This window comes from Cydia fagiglandana, chromosome 9 (genome assembly GCF_963556715.1).
Source record: "Cydia fagiglandana chromosome 9, ilCydFagi1.1, whole genome shotgun sequence".
Lineage (NCBI taxonomy): Eukaryota > Metazoa > Arthropoda > Insecta > Lepidoptera > Tortricidae > Cydia > Cydia fagiglandana.
Window position 1 is genome coordinate 6,895,494 of NC_085940.1, and position 17,493 is coordinate 6,912,986.

The window sequence follows — 17,493 nt, forward strand, 5'->3', positions numbered from 1 at the left end:
CCGCTTGCTACTTGCCAAGTTGCCAAGCTAGAAAAAAACAAGCTGTCTGTCACGCACGTCAAAAGATTGGGGACCGTCGTTCCGTCGTTTGATCGTCGTCGTCTCTCGCTTTTTCTTTTATCCCAAACCTATTTGTGACCAAAACAAATAAAACAACCACAGGCGACCTCCCCGTATCAGATTGCCCTACGGAAATAAATCGTCAGCTGCGATGCGCTATAGCTATAGATCATGTCATGTTGAATTGATCAAATAAAATTATAATGAAACAATGAGTTCGGTCAAGCGAGTTCTCCGCCCACTGGGGCTCATTACACGATTGAGCTATGAGTGGTGAAGAGTGTGTCCTGGTGAGGTAGTGGAGTGATAGTGATCGGAGGCATGGCGGACGGGGAGCGGGCCTCGCGGCCCAACTCGCTGCTGCTGGAGACCCCTCCGCCGGAGCGGGAGGCGCTCCGCTTCGACGTGCAGCTGGTCGGCGCTCCACCCGAGGTGGAGCAGCTTGTCAACAACATCAAGCAAGTGGCTGAAGACTTCTTGTACCATTGGAAAACCTTTCCTATTGGTGAGCACTGTTTATCAGTTTTTTTTTTCTGTTTTGTTATAGCAAGAGAAGGGTTCTCTTCTCTTCTCAAGTGGTTTGGGTCTCTTTAATAAGTAAAATATAAATATTTATGGACAATCTTACACAGATCAACCTAACTCCAATCTAAGCAAAGCTTGTACTATAGATACTAGACAACAGTATACATAGATAAATACATACTTAGATATGTCCAGATACCATCATTAACATCCATAACTCAGGAATAAATATTTGTGATAAACACACAAATAATGACCTAACCAGGATTCCAACCCGGAAGCTCCATTATTGGTGGGTACATACAGAAAAAGAAAATTATTTACAAAAGTTTAACATCTACTGTTTGATATTGTTTGTCTTTCTTCCTCTATGGTCCTGATTAGGGTTCAAGCCTTCTCTATCTTAAACCATTTAGGGCTCCTTCCCCAATAACTTAGCGTTAACTGGTTAAATCGCTAAACCAGTGTCAAATTGTACAGGCAACCATAATAACTCCAGGTTAATCCGGTTAACCCCGGGTTAGTGAATTGGTGCAAGTGGCAGTTAGGCTAATTCTGAGTGACATACATCCAGTTATCCTCCTATATAATATGTATGTATATAAATGTATGTAAAATATTTTACTATATGGCAATTAGAAACATTAAAAAAATTATAATGTAACAGAAATATATGAACAAGTGAAAGGAGAAACATCCAGCCTCACAGACAATGTCTGTTTCTTTTGCTGAGGAAAATCTGTCAGCCTATACTGTGTTCTCAATTACTAAGATATTTCTTTACTTTCACTATTACCAACTCATATGATGCCAATTAGAAGTTTCTTCTAGTTGAAAGATATTTCATACATGGAATGGTGGAAATTAGTTCCATATTTGAAATCCATCCAATCATTCAAACTGATTTATTTATTAATCAAAGTTTTAGATTTATTTATTAGGTAGTTTTTATTAATCATGGTAGTCTAACTACCACATTTCTTTATGTAATAAAACTAATAAATTAATCAAAATATTTGGATTCGAGAATATGCTAAATATTTACAGTGGAAACCTTTCCAATGATTAAAACATTAACACTCCTGTATTAAGTTATTTGAGATATTGAATAACTTACATGAAACATAGCACTGTTCCATGTGAGTTGCTCAATATGTGAATAAGAAACATGTGGCCTTTACCATAAGATCACTTTTCGAATAGCATATTCTGATCAACTGATCAAGTGGAGGTTTCAAACACATGTTTGAAATTACACACCACATGTGGTCCAAATATAATGAAACATGGGTAAGCTTCTGTTTTAAAATAATAAATAGGGATTAATAATTTCTCATGGCTGTCTTTTACACAAAAAGATCTTTAGATGAATATAAAATATAAATGTATGGTCAAGGAATTTATTGATAGCAGATTACATATTAAATTAAATATGATAAGAGATAAGAGAGATATGCACTCGTACAAGGTTTATTTTTTTAATTGGGTAATGAATGAAAATATGTGCCAAAGAAAAAGGGAATTAGTATATACACATATGATGCTTGAAAATATTAAGATGGTTCACTTGGCCTGAGTCTGAGTAATACATACATATGTATATTTCAAGCCTTCAGTACTTGGAAATATTAAGGCGTGTCTCCATATTGCGCGGCAAACTATCGAACATTGGCTCGCGAGGCAGCCGCGCGCAATGGATACCGGGTTGGCTCGCGAGCCAACTCGATCAGATCGCGTCAATTGCGCGATCAGAGAGCCAATGTTCGATAGTTTGCCTCGCAATATAGAGACACGCCTTTAGACCGATGCAGCTGTAGCCCAGTGGCCGAATGGCACAAGCACCTGCTGCGATAGCAGAGGAAGCTGGTTCGATTCCAGCCAGGGGCACTGGAGGCCTTGGTCACTTTTTCTTAGTATATGACATTTATTTCAGTTTATATGTATGTTTGTTATTTAAATAGGTAGGTACAGTTTTCATTTATGACCCATTTTTCTCATTATTAGAAATGTTAAAGATACCAATTACATGTAAACCTGAAAGTAAAACGTGTTTGTTCCAGTCCTCCCGTCATCTCGCTTCACGGGCCCCGGCAACCGGCCCTCCGACATCATTGTGGCGCCGCCCTGCGACGAGCTCGACGCCGCGGCCCTCGACGCGGGCCTGGAGCCCCATCCGCTCTCGCCGAAGCAGCTGCACCAGATTAGGGAGAAAGGGTAAGCGATGTAATATTGACTTTAAGGGCTGATTTAAGGCCTGTGCACATTGGCTGCGTGTGCGTGACGTGCACGTATGCGTGCGGCGTTGTATAGTATACAGATCCTTATGAGAGATGGCACACCGCTTGCGTGACGTGTGCGTGCACCAACATTTTAGCGCACGCACACGCGCACGTCACGCACACGCAAGCCGGTGTGGCTCGGCCTTTAGACGGCGCGAGCGAACTCGCGTGCGATTTTAGTTACATTGCGGACTGTTGGTTACGTCCAATTCTACCGAGCGATCAAAAAAAGCAATGTAATGAAACTCGCATGCGAGTTCTCGTATCGTCTAAATAGGGCTTAGAGCAAGAGTTTAACATATCTGGCACAAGTTTTATATTAAGGTGAATCCAGATATGTCAAACGCCCCTATTTGAGAAAGGGTCGCTAATTCTTCGGGTGCTACGTAATTCTATAAGATCTATAACATTAATGTTAAGCAATGATTGGCCTTTACTCAAAACGAAATCTATTTCCCAACGAACCCGTAATCAAAAACCGGGCAAGTGCGAGTCGGACTCGCGCACGAAGGATTCCGTACCATAATGCAAAAAAAAATGCAAAAAAAAACGGTCACCCATCCAAGTACTGACCACGCCCGACGTTGCTTAACTTTGGTCAAAAATCACGTTTGTTGTACGGGAGCCCCATTTAAATCTTTATTTTATTCTGTTTTTAGTATTTGTTGTTACAGCGGCAACAGAAATACATCATCTGTGAAAATTTCAACTGTCTAGCTATCACGGTTCGTGAGATACAGCCTGGTGACAGACGGACGGACGGACGGACGGACAGCGAAGTCTAAGTAATAGGGTCCCGTTTTACCCTTTGGGTACGGAACCCTAAAAACAACATTTTTAGGGTTCCGTACCCAAAGGGTAAAACGGGACCCTATTATTAAGACTTCGCTGTCCGTCCGTCCGTCCGTCCGTCCGTCCGTCCGTCTGTCACCAGGCTGTATCTCACGAACCGTGATAGCTAGACAGTTGAAATTTTCACAGATGATGTATTTCTGTTGCCGCTATAACAACAAATACTTAAAACAGAATAAAATAAAGATTTAAATGGGGCTCCCATACAACAAACGTGATTTTTGACCAAAGTTAAGCAACGTCGGGAGGGGTCAGTACTTGGATGGGTGACCGTTTTGTTTTTGCTTTTTTTTGTTTTTTTTTTTGTTTTTTTTTTGCATTATGGTACGGAAGCCTTCGTGCGCGAGTCCGACTCGCACTTGCCCGGTTTTTTAAACAGTCTACAATTTTATACTTAGCTGTCACACATCACTAAAATTACATGCACAAAACCTGGCTTTTTAAGTTGTTATGTAACAACAATTAGTGCCTATAATACATATGTATTAATAATTATTTTGTACACATTAAAGTACTTATTTTTTTGCATGTAACGCTAAAACAAGTCACCATATGCTACAAAAAAATACCACACAATCACGTATATATCTCATCATATTGTATAGAGATCAAAAGATTCAAAAGTAGACTAAAACACAAAACTGTTCATGAAAACGCTTACGAAAATTGTATAGGTATCAATGTTAGGATTTATTTGTCTGACTCATTTTCATCCGAAAATAATATATCAGCGGGCCTTTAATACGTGCGTTTATACACCGTGTTTTTTTTGATTTCCGTTACTTTCAAGGGTGCATTCCTGAGCTTAAATCAAGTAACTTTCTCAAAGACACCAATGTTCTAATTAACTCCATTTCGGAGATAATCAAAATTTATTTTTTTCCTACAAGGCCTCTACAAGCATGTATACTTGCCTTAGGGCCGGTTTACATATTGATTGATTAGTGTTTAGAATGAGTTCATACATTTACTACTAAACTTAAGTACAATCTCGGTTGATCGATGTTCGAAATGACATTGATATGTCACAGATTTCAATTTTTTGGTTGAGTTAAATGTAATGCCCCTGTTACAACAACGCTATATGCTACATTTAATTAATTTTTAAACTTATTTTTTTTTATAAAAAACCAAAAAAGAAATTTTTGTTTTCAAAAATTAACTATGCCATCTAGTTCTCTTAAACATAATTAACCACACCCCGAAGTTAACGGAATTCAATAAAAACACGGTGTAGTATAATTAATAAACTTATCCTTATCAGTCTCCATGTGATAGCATAATCGAGGTGCGACTCAGCTATTTACTAATAATGCGTTCATTAGCAATTTACTCAAATTAAAAGGAATTATAATTGGAATGAAGAATCACAACACAAAAATTTGAAAGTGACAGTGTGCTGAAAATTGCACAATTTACGCGCAAAACGGGTAAAACTAATAATCATGTTCTTAACGTAATCATACAAGTCCTCGTCGTGGGTGTCATTCTGAATCCCTAACAACGTTTGTCCTAAAGTCACTTGCTCTAACTGGTTTGTCCTAATGGGCACATGCCCTAACGATCAATTGTCATAATGATTATTTTCCATAATGTAATGGTTAGCCTAAGAATCATTTGTCCTAAGCATTTATACCATAACTATCAAGATCCATAAAGTTGTTTACCATATTTTCGAAATCCCTAACAATGTTTGGCATAAAATAACATGCTCTAACTGTTTTGACCTAATGGCTATTGCCCTAATGATCAATTATCATAACAGTTACTTTTCCTATTGATCAATTATCATAACAATTACTTTCCATAATGAATGGTAACGAACTGTTGCCACAAAAGTGGGTTAGGTTAGGTTAGAACTGTGACCCTCGAAAAAACGAACTGCTGCCACAAAAGTGGGTTAGGTTAGGTTAGAACTGTGACCCTCAAAAAAACGAACTGCTGCCACAAAAGTTGGTTAGGTTAGGTTAGAACTGTGACCCTCGAAAAAACGAACTGCTGTCACAAAAGTGGGTTAGGTTAGGTTAGAACTGCGATCCTCGCAAAAATGAAGTGCTGCCATTGGTTAGGTTAGGAGGGAAATTTAAATTAGGACATACGAGTATTAGGTCAAGAAACGATAGGCTAAGTAAAATTAGGTAACATGATGGTTAGGATATATAATTTTTAGGCCTAACAATAATTAGGCAAAAAAAGAATTATGCTACATAACATTAGGATAAATACTCAATATGGAAAGTGCCATTAGGGAAAAACATATTAGGACAAAAAAATATCGGCCAGTCGATAATAGGGAAACCAAAATTAGGGTATACGAGTGTTAGGACAACTGATCATTATGACAAACAATATTAGGGAATGCAAAGATAGGAAAAAAGACTTTAGGGATTCAGATATAGATCCCCTCGTCGTGACTCGGGCATTCGATAGTACGATAACGATATATGTAGTATAATATGTAGCATATACGTATACAAAAGTTTACTAACTCTGACCGAAGATGACCAGTTTTTTTTTTGTTTTAAATAACTAATAGACTAGACGCTCTGTGAGCTGTAGACCTCGCGTTAAGCTTTAGAACATGTAAAAGTTAAAAATACGTACTTCGTTATCACAGTGAACTCACAATAGCGCCACGCTATTGGCGCTTAAGTCCTTTATGTCAATTTCCGCATTTTGAAAATTTTCCAATAACTGGATCGACAAAAAAATACTACTTAATCATAGAATCTGCAATGGTCTGGTCAAAAAATTTCACGAGAATCGCTAGAGAATGGCGACCTGTAGAGGAGAACATCCGAACATACGAAAGCGAAATGCCCGAGTCAAAACGGAAACGCTAACGTTTCGGTCTATTAGACTAGTAAGTATACTGCATCTGAATTTTTCTTATGATCGGCTAGCATTTCTAGTAATAGCTTAGAACACAGCCCACATCATTGTCTCATAGTCGTAGTGCTAAAATAGAAGCGAAGGTCATTTTTTTTCACATTGCATCTATCGTATCGCAAAGAAAACGAAGAAACGAAAGGCCATGCACATACGTGTATAGCTAATATGCAACGACATATTTTTGTGGCATAACGTACTTAAAATTTACAAATTGATAATTTGTCTCAAATTAAATCGATGTCTCTTGAAAGCCGATGATACTATAAAACTTCCTTACACAGTCCTAAAAACGCAAGGTTATCAAACAAACGTTTTCCACGTAAATGTAACTACAGGTATGCTTCTGTAACACCTACATACAGTCAGCAGCAATAGTTGCTAAGCGGGCGAGGTGTTCAAAATGATCTTGACTCGACTTTATTGTTATGAGAATAAGAGCGCAACAAGATAATTTTGAACACCTCGCCCGCTTAGCAACTGCTGACTGTACAAATTAAAACATGAGTGTGCATTTATAAAAACGCGACAGCAGGGGGATACGGCGTAATTACTGTGAATTAAGAGTGTCTGCATGTTTGTGGAGGGTCCGGTGGTAAATACGGTAATGGGACGCTGTAACAACACGAATTGAACTTGATTAATGCCAGCTACGAGTATTATATGGGTACTTGGGTACAGCTTTCTTTGTCTGGTGATTCCTTTAGAGTGTATTGTTATATGTTCGTAAGTATACTGTAGGTACAAATATTGACTTGTGTAACAGCGACAGAAGAAGAAGAACAGCGACACAATTAGTATTAAATTGGAGTGTCACTAAATTTTTACGTATATGCATAGAGTAAGTAAGAGTGCTCACTCCATACATCAGTTTTGGTCCCAGAAATATTATTATTTCCATAGCAACTTTGATAGTCGACATCTAGCATCGAGTAGCGGAATTATCAGTACTTTAAGTAGTAGTAGTACTGTCAAGTGACAATAGATGTAGCACCGACCGGAAAGTCTTATGTTGTTGAGATTAGAGTTTCCGGTCGGTGCTACATCTATTGTCACTTGACAGTACTACTACTACTTAAAGTACTAATAATTCCGCTACTCGATGCTAGATTTCGACTATGAAAATTGCTATGGAAATACTAATATTTCTGGGACCATAACTGATGTATGGAGTGAGCACTCTTCTATTACTATATTTATCTATGGTATATGTGATTGTGTCGTGTAGAACGTTTATCTACAAGTCGAAGTTTACTAGACAAACTTCTAGTCGGACTATCAGAGAATTTGTTAACCGGCCTAAAGTTGTTACCCACGAAAATTAAATAATTCTAGCGTCTTTGTTTCCAAAACAAACTGTTAAATAAGAACCTATTTGTATGAATTTTTTGTTACTAAAACGTTTCTCGTTTAAATACGGCAAAGTAGAAAGATTAACGTTTATGTTTGGTTTGTAGTGTAGTCAATATTAAACTGCAACCTTAACTCTCCTTATGATATTGATAGATAGTGTTACATCGATGAGTTACTCTACTACGTGCATAGTACAATAACATAGAGAAGACACGCACGACACAAACGACCGAACGAGATGCACTTATGGAAATTTCAGTAGGAGTAGCAGAGAAAGCGGTATTATTGCTTGTCCTTATCACAGTCTCACTTTTTGTTTGTTCCCCACCAAACATTTAGTATGGTTTATGGTGGGCAACAAATAACCCGACCGAATTACGTAGATTGTTTTTGGTATGTTGTCAGGAATGTTAAAACTTAAAACGTGTTTTTAATATTGTCGCTTTGCGTATGTTTTATCCCTCACGGAGGCACGCGTATAACTCATCTATGTAATACTAGGTCTATGACTACATGAGATTAATTTCCCGTGTCGAACGCCTTGCCAGAAACCAATTGAAAGTCGACACACCCAAATATTTGCTGAATAGGCTTACTTAAGTTTTAAAACACCTAAACATTATTAGGCATTAGTCTCAAGTATAAATACGAGTATAGTAACATTATTAAGCAAATGCTTATGGATCCAGCGCCTAGGGCTCCTAGGAGGGGCCACACGACCTTACGTCAAGAGACCTACCGCGATCACCGACTTGAAATTGCCTGGTTAATTTGGCTAATTTCGCTATATTTCAGCATGGTTATATGTAAGCCTATTTAGGAAATCGCCCATCAAAAAACAGTAAAACCGGGCCTTATTCTTCTGAGCCCTGGAATTGTGCTATAGAGCCCGTTCCATTCCATTCAATTCATTCAACCCAAACGTGCACAGTACTATGGAGCTCTAAACCATGGCTAGACGTCATTTCGCATGGAAATATTCATGGGTAACTTTTACAAGGCCCGATTTCATTATTGTACGCAGTTGAAAGTGGATCCTGTTACGTGCAAGTAAGGTTCAATTTGGAAAATATGTAGTTTAAAAAGAGATTCCTTGATAAAAAATCTATAAATACGTAACAACTATTCTATGTACTTAATGAAATTCTATAACACGTTTCAAAAACACACTTGTCGATTAAAATAATACAAACATCGTTTTATTTGAGGTCGATACTTAATTTTTTCTTTTATATATACAAAATACAAATATTAATTACCATGTGATTGACACACCGATACTATATTTGTAGTTCTTAATTATTAAATTAGGTATATTATACTTATTTTGCACCCATTTAATTGTCACACATTAATACCTGGACATCCTTATACTTTGCAAAGTACACGTGGACGACGTTATGCAGAAAATATTCTACACACCATTTTATAGTTTAAGTCTCTCCTGTATAAATGACCGAGCGCGCATGTTTGATACGCGCCTTACATATTTTATTAGCGTAACCATATATACCATAGACCGCGGGCCAGGCGCAAATCTCGTCGGTCATCGCATCCCGGGCGATAACTCGTAAAGTGCAACCACCCAGCGGAGCAGCAGCTGATGTCCCCGAGGGTTCTCTACACATCGCCCTTAAACCAACCCCCCTTTACGAGTTATCGTCCGGGATGCTATTGGTCATCGAAATCTGTCCCCAGTGTCCCTGGCTCGCGGGTAGATGGTAGATCCATAGATGACATAGATGAATGCGTAATCTCCAGCAGACATCCGTGATGCAATATTCGTGTCGTGGCGCATTATCTGAATCTGTATGCACGCGTTATAACGAAATAGGGGTTACAGATTATTTTTGGTGCCAAATGGCTGATTAATGGCGATTAAACCTCTTTAAAGTAGCTTAGAATTATATATTAAAGACACGTGCATTTATACAGGGCTGGCCCATTAGTGACACGTCACAGTGACACTGGAGGTAGACCGCCAAGAGGACCCAAACCAACTTAACACGACCCCAGTAAAAGAAAGTGCACACTGGTACTAACAATGTTAAAAACGGTTAAAATTCATGAAAAACCTTAATTTGGCCATAACTCGAAAGCGTGCCACTTTTACTGGGGTCATGTTAAGTTGGTTTGGGTCCTCTGGGCCTGGTCTACCTGCAGTGTCACTGTGACGTGTCACTTATGGGACAACCTGTATATATAGATTAAATTTTTTCGCGTCATCTGCTTAAGTCGCACTCGATTTAAATTGTTAGCATAAATCGCCTTTTTTTGGGCATAAATAAAAAGTGAGTGCAGTAGGTATAGGTACAAGGTAAATCGATCGAGAATATCGGCATACTATTTTATTTTATTCGAAAAAAGTAATCTGTTTATTTATATTGCTAACTTAAGGTGGGTTGAATGTTTTCTGCAAAACTTCTTCCATTTTAAATAGTTCTTTTTCCTTAAGCTTTCACAAGGACAGACTAATGCCGAAGAAGCTAAATAGTAAACAGTTGGAATCAATTCGCGAATGGGGGTATGTCGTATATGTACTTATATGTATGTTACTTAAATGTATTCATGCGTTGGCACCAATGTTTGGCAAATATTATGCGGGCTGTTCAAGGATACTTCAAAGTGAGGTCAATTGGCAATATTAAATTGAAGTGGATCTTCAATATAAAACGTTCCTTATTAAGTACTGTGGTACGAATGTTTTTAAGCTTGACTTGGTTAAAAATATAGAATTGTTCAAGATTATATTACTATACAAAACTGTACAATTTAGAAAAAATTTTGTCTCTGACAAGTACATCTGAGCGCAGTCATAATATAATGAACACAAGCCGCTGGCCCAATATTACAGGGTTCTATGTTACATCTTCAAGATAGTTGAAATTCGACTTAATGTCACAATGACAACGTTCAAATTTCAATTCGATAAACGTGAAACATAGAACCCTGTAATATTGGGCCAGCGAAGTGTTAAAATCCACGATAATATTGTTCGACTTTGCATTTTTGCAAATAACATAAATAGTTCTCTTTGAACTTTCTAGAATTCCATTACAAATGCAGGTATTTTGATAATAGAAACGTTCTTACCAATCGGAAATTGGTGCCAACGTTGCATCCATAGCATGACCCCATTTCTCATTAGAGCCACGCTGTATAAAGTATTGTATATGTAGGTATCATTATGTAGTGTCATACATCCCTTTAGATATATCGCAAAACATTGTCATGTCCTTCATTATATGTAGACACTTGTGTTAGGTAAATAGAGTTCTCCTTTCAAAGCGAGGTGGGCTGAAGCCGATTTGGGAAATTCGATTATCTATAGAGAAAACTATGTAATCGTAATCGTGTTTAACTATATCGATAGTTCAGACCTTTTGGTAATGAAATTCCTAACTACTTTCTTAATTATTAAAAGTTGTTTGACAGAAAATGGAATCGAATATTTCACAAATCGGCCTGTGCCGTCTTCGTCGCAAGCATGATATTTATAAAAAATCTACCTAAATTTCGTCCTTACTCAGCAGGGTCACTTATATTTTTAGTATCATTGATATATATCTAAGGGCTTACGGGCACTAAGAATGGTGCTAGTTCAGCGGTGTCACTCACGAATTCGAGCCAATCGTGCAGTCTTACGCAACTACTTGCGACCAATCACGTGCGTGATGCGAACGCATCAACCAATCGCGTTGTGGCGTTAGACTACACGGTTGGCTCGAATTAGTGCGCGTGACACCACTGTACTGGCCCCACTCTTATTGCCCGTCCTTAGATATTATGTCAATATTTAGTATGTTTATTTTTCATCGCGTCAATTGTAAGACAAAAACGCAATGGCTTCTTTAAATTGATACTATTATCATATGATATGAATTATATGAAAAATTACTCCACAGCCGTTGTTAGTTGCTATAAAGTGATTGATATATTTTTCTCGCAGTATCTCTGAATATTCGATTTTCTATACCTATCTTCCAACTTCTCTCGGTGTTGTGTTTTTAGACTGAAAATTGTTTATGCATAAGGTATTATAAATACAAACAATTGCTGCTCCGCGACTACAAAGTTTGTGTCCCAAATAACTTTTAGTTTCAAAGAGCATCAAATGTGCCGTTTCCATGTAAAAGGTAACTAAATGTCTATTTTCAATAAGCCATCACTGACACAAAATGAAATTAAAAATGTTTCATATTGACAATCGACAACTTGGTATATGTATTTTGTATAAAACAGTCTAGTTTAATATGCCGAATCTTCGATGTTCAGCAGTTATGTTGCAACTCTTACAACATCAGTTTAAATTATATTAACTACATTTATTTAAAAATGCACCCTCTTCTCTATTTGATAAGTTTGAATTTCCCACAGCGAGTTCGAAGTCCCCTCCCGCCACTTCCCCGGGCAGACGCACGTCTGGCGCGTCTCCGGTTGGCTGCAGCGCGGCCGCGCGCGAGCACGCGAAGAGCTGTACGGGCACGTGGCGCGCGCGTGCTCCCTGGTCGTCGTGGTGGCGCGGGACCGGCTGTTAAAGAATGAGCCGCTCTCCGTGCTGGCGGGGGCCGACAGTCTGCTGGCTGGGCTTCATCGGTGAGTTTAGGTTTCTAAAACCCCAGAAACTCCTATTTCCCTTTCTTTGCTTCTCACGATCGCATCGGCACCAACTTCTTTTGTTAGTTTAAACGACATAAATGTTCCTTCGTTAAAAATCATCTCAAATATCACCACACATCAAAATCACTAAAGTCTGATACGCAAAATGGTAATTAAATGTTCAATCAAATCTTGTCAGTAGAAAAAGGCGCGAAATTCAAATTTTCTATGAGACGATATCCCTTCGCGCCTACATTTTTCAAATTTGCCACCTTTTTCTGTTAACAAGGTCTGCTTGACCATCTTTAATAAAACAATATGCACAAATATTTTTTGTTTCAGACTGATGGATCTCATAATCGGAATGCCGTCGCTAGAAGCCAAAGACCTAGAGAAGAAGATCCGCGAAGAACGTTCCAGATACTTAGTGGCCGAGCTCATTTGTATGGTAAATATTTGATAATATGCCATTTATTTACCAAAATATGCGTGAGCATTTAGGAACCTAGACTTGAAGCTTGATTACAACTAGACTTATTTGTTCTAGCCTGAACACCAGGAAGACATAGCAGCCCTAGCGGCGTGGGTGACCCGAGCTATGCGTAGGGCTGCCTCTGAGAAAACCGATGCGCGCGAGCCTCCGAGAATTGCACCGCGCGTTCCTTGTGTGTACACAACGCCGCAGCGCACAGAGGTAACCCTATTTATTACACTACTTCATGTCAAAATCGTTTTTATAGTGAAGGCTTCAACTGTCCCAATCTGAATTGTTAACCTTACGGCTTTGTAATAGAGGCCTGCCGTGACCCATATACGGAACACGGACAGTGAACGTGTTGAAAAGAGGAAACTCCTTATGCACATAGATTATCTGTTAAGGGGCCCACAGATTACCAGTTCGCCGGACGATATCAGCCTGTCGGTTAAACGCTAATTTTGACAGCTCCGAACAACTATAGTCCGGCGAACTGGTAATCAGTGGGCCCCTTTACTAGGTTATTTTTAACCCTAACCCCATCAAATCAGGTAACCCTGATTAAAAGTACTAACTAGTATTAAACCAACGGTGTTAAGAACGCAAATTGCTCACCTGAAAGGGTTAGATGATGATGAAATTGATGAATTACATTTTGATTTATCCAGGTGGACTTGCGATTATACCGGCGAGAAATAACCCGTCGCGCGGCGGCGCCGCTCCAAGCCATTCTCGAGCGTGAGGCCAGGGGCTGGTTCTTACACTTTCGAGAGCGCAGGGCCGCTCACCTCGCCAGCCAGAAAGTACCTCCGAGGGACATCGAACAGGTAAAAACTAGACAAGTCGAGTCGGACTCGCCCACCGAGAATTCCGTTTTTTGTGTTTGTTGTTATAGCGGCAACAGAAATACATCATCTGTGAAAATTTCAACTGTGTAGCTATCAGGGTTCATGAGATACAGCCTGGTGACAGAGAGACGGACAGTGGAGTCTTAGTAATAGGGTCCCGTTTTTACCCTTTGGGTACGGAACCCTAAAAAAGCAATGGAGTATCTTGTAAGCGCTAGTACTAGCATCCAATCATTCTCTATAGATCCAGTCGATAGATCCAAAATGGATCTCCGATCTCAAATCCACTCCCCTGCAGCTCGGCCTTCGGCCTCACATCCTAATTTCCCTCTAGCTTGCGAAATACCGGCGAAAAATAACCCGGTGAGCGGCAGCGCCCTTTCATGCGGTTCTGAAAGTGAATCCAGGGGCTGATTCTTACGAGAGCGCAGGGCCGCACACCTGGCCAGCCAGAAAGTGTTACCCAGGGGCATCGAACAGGTACAATAACGGGTGTATTGTGAGCGCGTGTGTTAATGAATGAATTAATTAATGAAAACATATATTTTCAGGCAACTATTGGCCCATAGATAAATACCTTAAAACTAGCATACATATTATTAAAAAATATATCTTAAAACGAAAAACACAATTATGGCTGCGATGCAGTTCGCAACCCTGCAGTGTCAGGGAGCCGGCCGCGGAACCGCCGGAGCTTGACACCCTTCGGCCAAAACTCCTCCTTGGTGAAGGAGTAAGGACTTGGTTAATGTTCGATCTCGAGTATCTCGACCGTTTTGCAACTTCGCCTTATACAGGATGGCCAAAAAATAAGTGCATTCCCGTTGCCAGGGAGGTTGCACTTATTTTTTCTATCACAGCAAAGTCAGCAAACATCAAATTCCTGCAAAAAGACACGCCATTTACAAGTTTACTGGGTTATTTCAATCTGGGGGGGCTATTCACAAATTACGTCATTTCAAATTAGAGGGGGTCTGGACATCGGATGATGGTATTGATGGTAGCATGACGTAGGAGGAAACAGGGTCATTCGAAGCATGATTTTTGGATGATTTGGGGGGGGGGGGGGGTAAAAATTGTATGTACAGCCCCTTGGTGGTTATACCTAATATACCTCATAGTTCCCCTTTTTTAAGGTTTGATTAAAATCATTGTTTCTTTCAAGGAGGTGCGAGCCGCGTCAATGCGCGAATACGTGAACCGAGTGTGCAACGCTGTGCTATCCAGCGAACAGCTGCGCGCCCTAGGCCCCGGCATACCGGAGCTCTTACACGACCAACTTAAAGCTCACGACGTTATCAATAGGTAACGGAACATTCTAGATCAGTGGTTCCCAGTCTTTGGGCTCCGGCCCGAGAAAAACTGCCAAATTTAGGACCCATCTCTTGGCCGTCCTAAAAAGGGCATAAAATATAATTGTAGTAACACTCAGATTTCCTAGAAGTTTCAGGGCCCACTCAATATTCGCCCGCGTCCCATGCACATTTTGCTTAGTGAGAGAGTGAAACGCAATGCACTTTGGACCAAGAAATTGGACAGGGGGAATACTAACCTTACGAGAGCAACCTTATTTACGTGATACCTGTTTTTTTAGAGCGGAAGAAGGCGTCCGTAACAAAATCGAAGCTAGCCTAGCAACCGCCGAAGCGCGCCTCCGCGCGTCTCACCCCATCCTTTCCCGCGCCGACTCATGGCGCAAGGAACGGCTCAACGCCGCCGCCGAGCGCATCGGCGCGGAGCTGCGCTGGGCGGCGCTGGAGGACGCCGCCGCCGCCATGTCGGCGCACCAGCTGCAGCAGCACCGGTACTTCCTGCTGCGCGAGCTGGCCTTCTTGAGGGAACGGGAGCCGCTGCTCGCGAAGGTTGGTGTATTGTAACGTTGTATTCCCATTTTGTCCCCGCCGGGCACATATTGGAATAGGTGCATTTATATAAATACTTCCCATCTATCCCGGCCTCATGTGTGGCTGCGGTCACGTTGGGCGGGGAGAAATGGGAAGTCACTATTGTAACGACCTTTAGATCGGGAGCCCTAACCAACCACTACCACTAACCAACTCTCTCCATATATGTATTCGTTTTAGTTTAAATAAACCTACTGTTTCTCCTTGAATTATATACGAGCCCCGATGCATATGTTTTCGTCAGGTGACCCCATTTTTTGAGGTTCTCGCGTTTGATCAAAAATAATGTTTTTGTTTAAAAATTACTAATATTTAATGCTTATACTAATGTAATTTAATTTTATATGGTAATACTCTGCAATAACTAAATCCAAATACAAGAAATACCGTTTGTACTGAAAGGAAAAAAATAATGATTTTTTATTTTATTTTTTGACGGGTAGGATTACAACATATGTGAAAAGGGCTATTACCAGGGAAAGCAATAGGGCTCTGCCAATGTACTGAAAATTTTGTTTTGAGCCCATGCATGCCGCAGTGCTGTAAGAGAGGACAATATGATTTGGACAACGTTTTTGAAAACTTCTTTTTTTCAGCAATAAAAGTCTCATGCAATTTTATTATACGATCAAAATAAACTACATTAAACATTGCTATGTTGGTTCCCATTACTGGGTCATTATATGTTCATGTGTAAAATTTATTAAAATAAACAAAATTGTTGCGCGGAACTAGACAAAATCATTTGCATCGGGGCTCGTACCTATCTATGTATATAATTACTAATTCACAGTTTTAAATCAACTTTAAAAAAGTTTAGGACACCAATTAAAGGAAGAGTGATTACATTATTGTAGTCATAATGTGTTCTTTTTTATAATTTAGATGTAAAAGATCATGGCCCCGACGGAAGATCATCGCTAGCCTAGCCAGGCTAGCACCTGCTGAGTCGGGACCATTTCGTGACCGTATTATTTGTTGGTTTATTTATTTATTTGTCACGAATAAACGCTTTCTATACTATTCTATATATGCTCTGCGATAACACCTTCGTATAAGCAAAAATTAATTAGACAAAGAAATACTACGACTCGTAAAGTTTGTCTAAAATATGTTATAAGTACGTCAATCAATAGCCATACGTTACGTAACGTTACTCAGCTATAGCATTGTCAGCTATGCGGTCGTGGCTGCCGCTCTCGCATTGGACTTAATAGTCATTTGCGGAAGTGCCGCACTCTTAATAAGAACGCTGTTTAAACCATCGTCTTATTGATGTTACAGGCAATGATGATGAGCCATACGTACCACTGTTTTTCCAAACCTTTGCACTATTCTACGTGTATTATAAGACGTCTTGTGTCTATACACAAATGATTTTACAATGTATACTTTAACAGGAACTACGCGCCGCCAAAACACCAACCCGCGAATTCACCTGGGAGACCCGCATCTGGCTACCGCAGAACTGGGTAGTCGTCCGCCACTTCAGAGGCCGCTCGGAGCGGATACCGACCGTGCTCAGGTACCTTATTAGAATAAGATGTAGGTTCTTTAGGTTAGGTTTTTATTTTACGTCAAACATGCATTTTTTATTGTTAAACTTCATATTAACCTTTTGAATGCCACAGACGGCAATTGACGTCAACGCAAAATCGTGACAACGACGCCAAAGACGGCATTTGACGTCGATCGTTTTTTGATGCAAA

At 39.8% G+C, this 17,493-nt stretch overlaps 1 protein-coding gene across 1 annotated transcript in view; it reads left to right on the forward strand.

Moving 5' to 3' along the window:
• Nucleotides 1-41: 41 nt before the first annotated feature.
• The window catches only part of LOC134667224 (uncharacterized), a 42,142-nt gene continuing 24,690 nt past the window's right edge, over nucleotides 42-17,493 (forward strand). Inside the window, exons 1-9 of the mRNA XM_063524549.1 lie at nucleotides 42-565; nucleotides 2,646-2,799; nucleotides 12,336-12,554; nucleotides 12,900-13,005; nucleotides 13,105-13,251; nucleotides 13,701-13,859; nucleotides 15,046-15,185; nucleotides 15,475-15,742; nucleotides 17,185-17,309. Coding sequence (XP_063380619.1) covers nucleotides 382-565; nucleotides 2,646-2,799; nucleotides 12,336-12,554; nucleotides 12,900-13,005; nucleotides 13,105-13,251; nucleotides 13,701-13,859; nucleotides 15,046-15,185; nucleotides 15,475-15,742; nucleotides 17,185-17,309 — 1,502 coding nt within the window. The 5' untranslated portion in view covers nucleotides 42-381. The remainder of the gene's footprint in view (nucleotides 566-2,645; nucleotides 2,800-12,335; nucleotides 12,555-12,899; nucleotides 13,006-13,104; nucleotides 13,252-13,700; nucleotides 13,860-15,045; nucleotides 15,186-15,474; nucleotides 15,743-17,184; nucleotides 17,310-17,493) is intronic.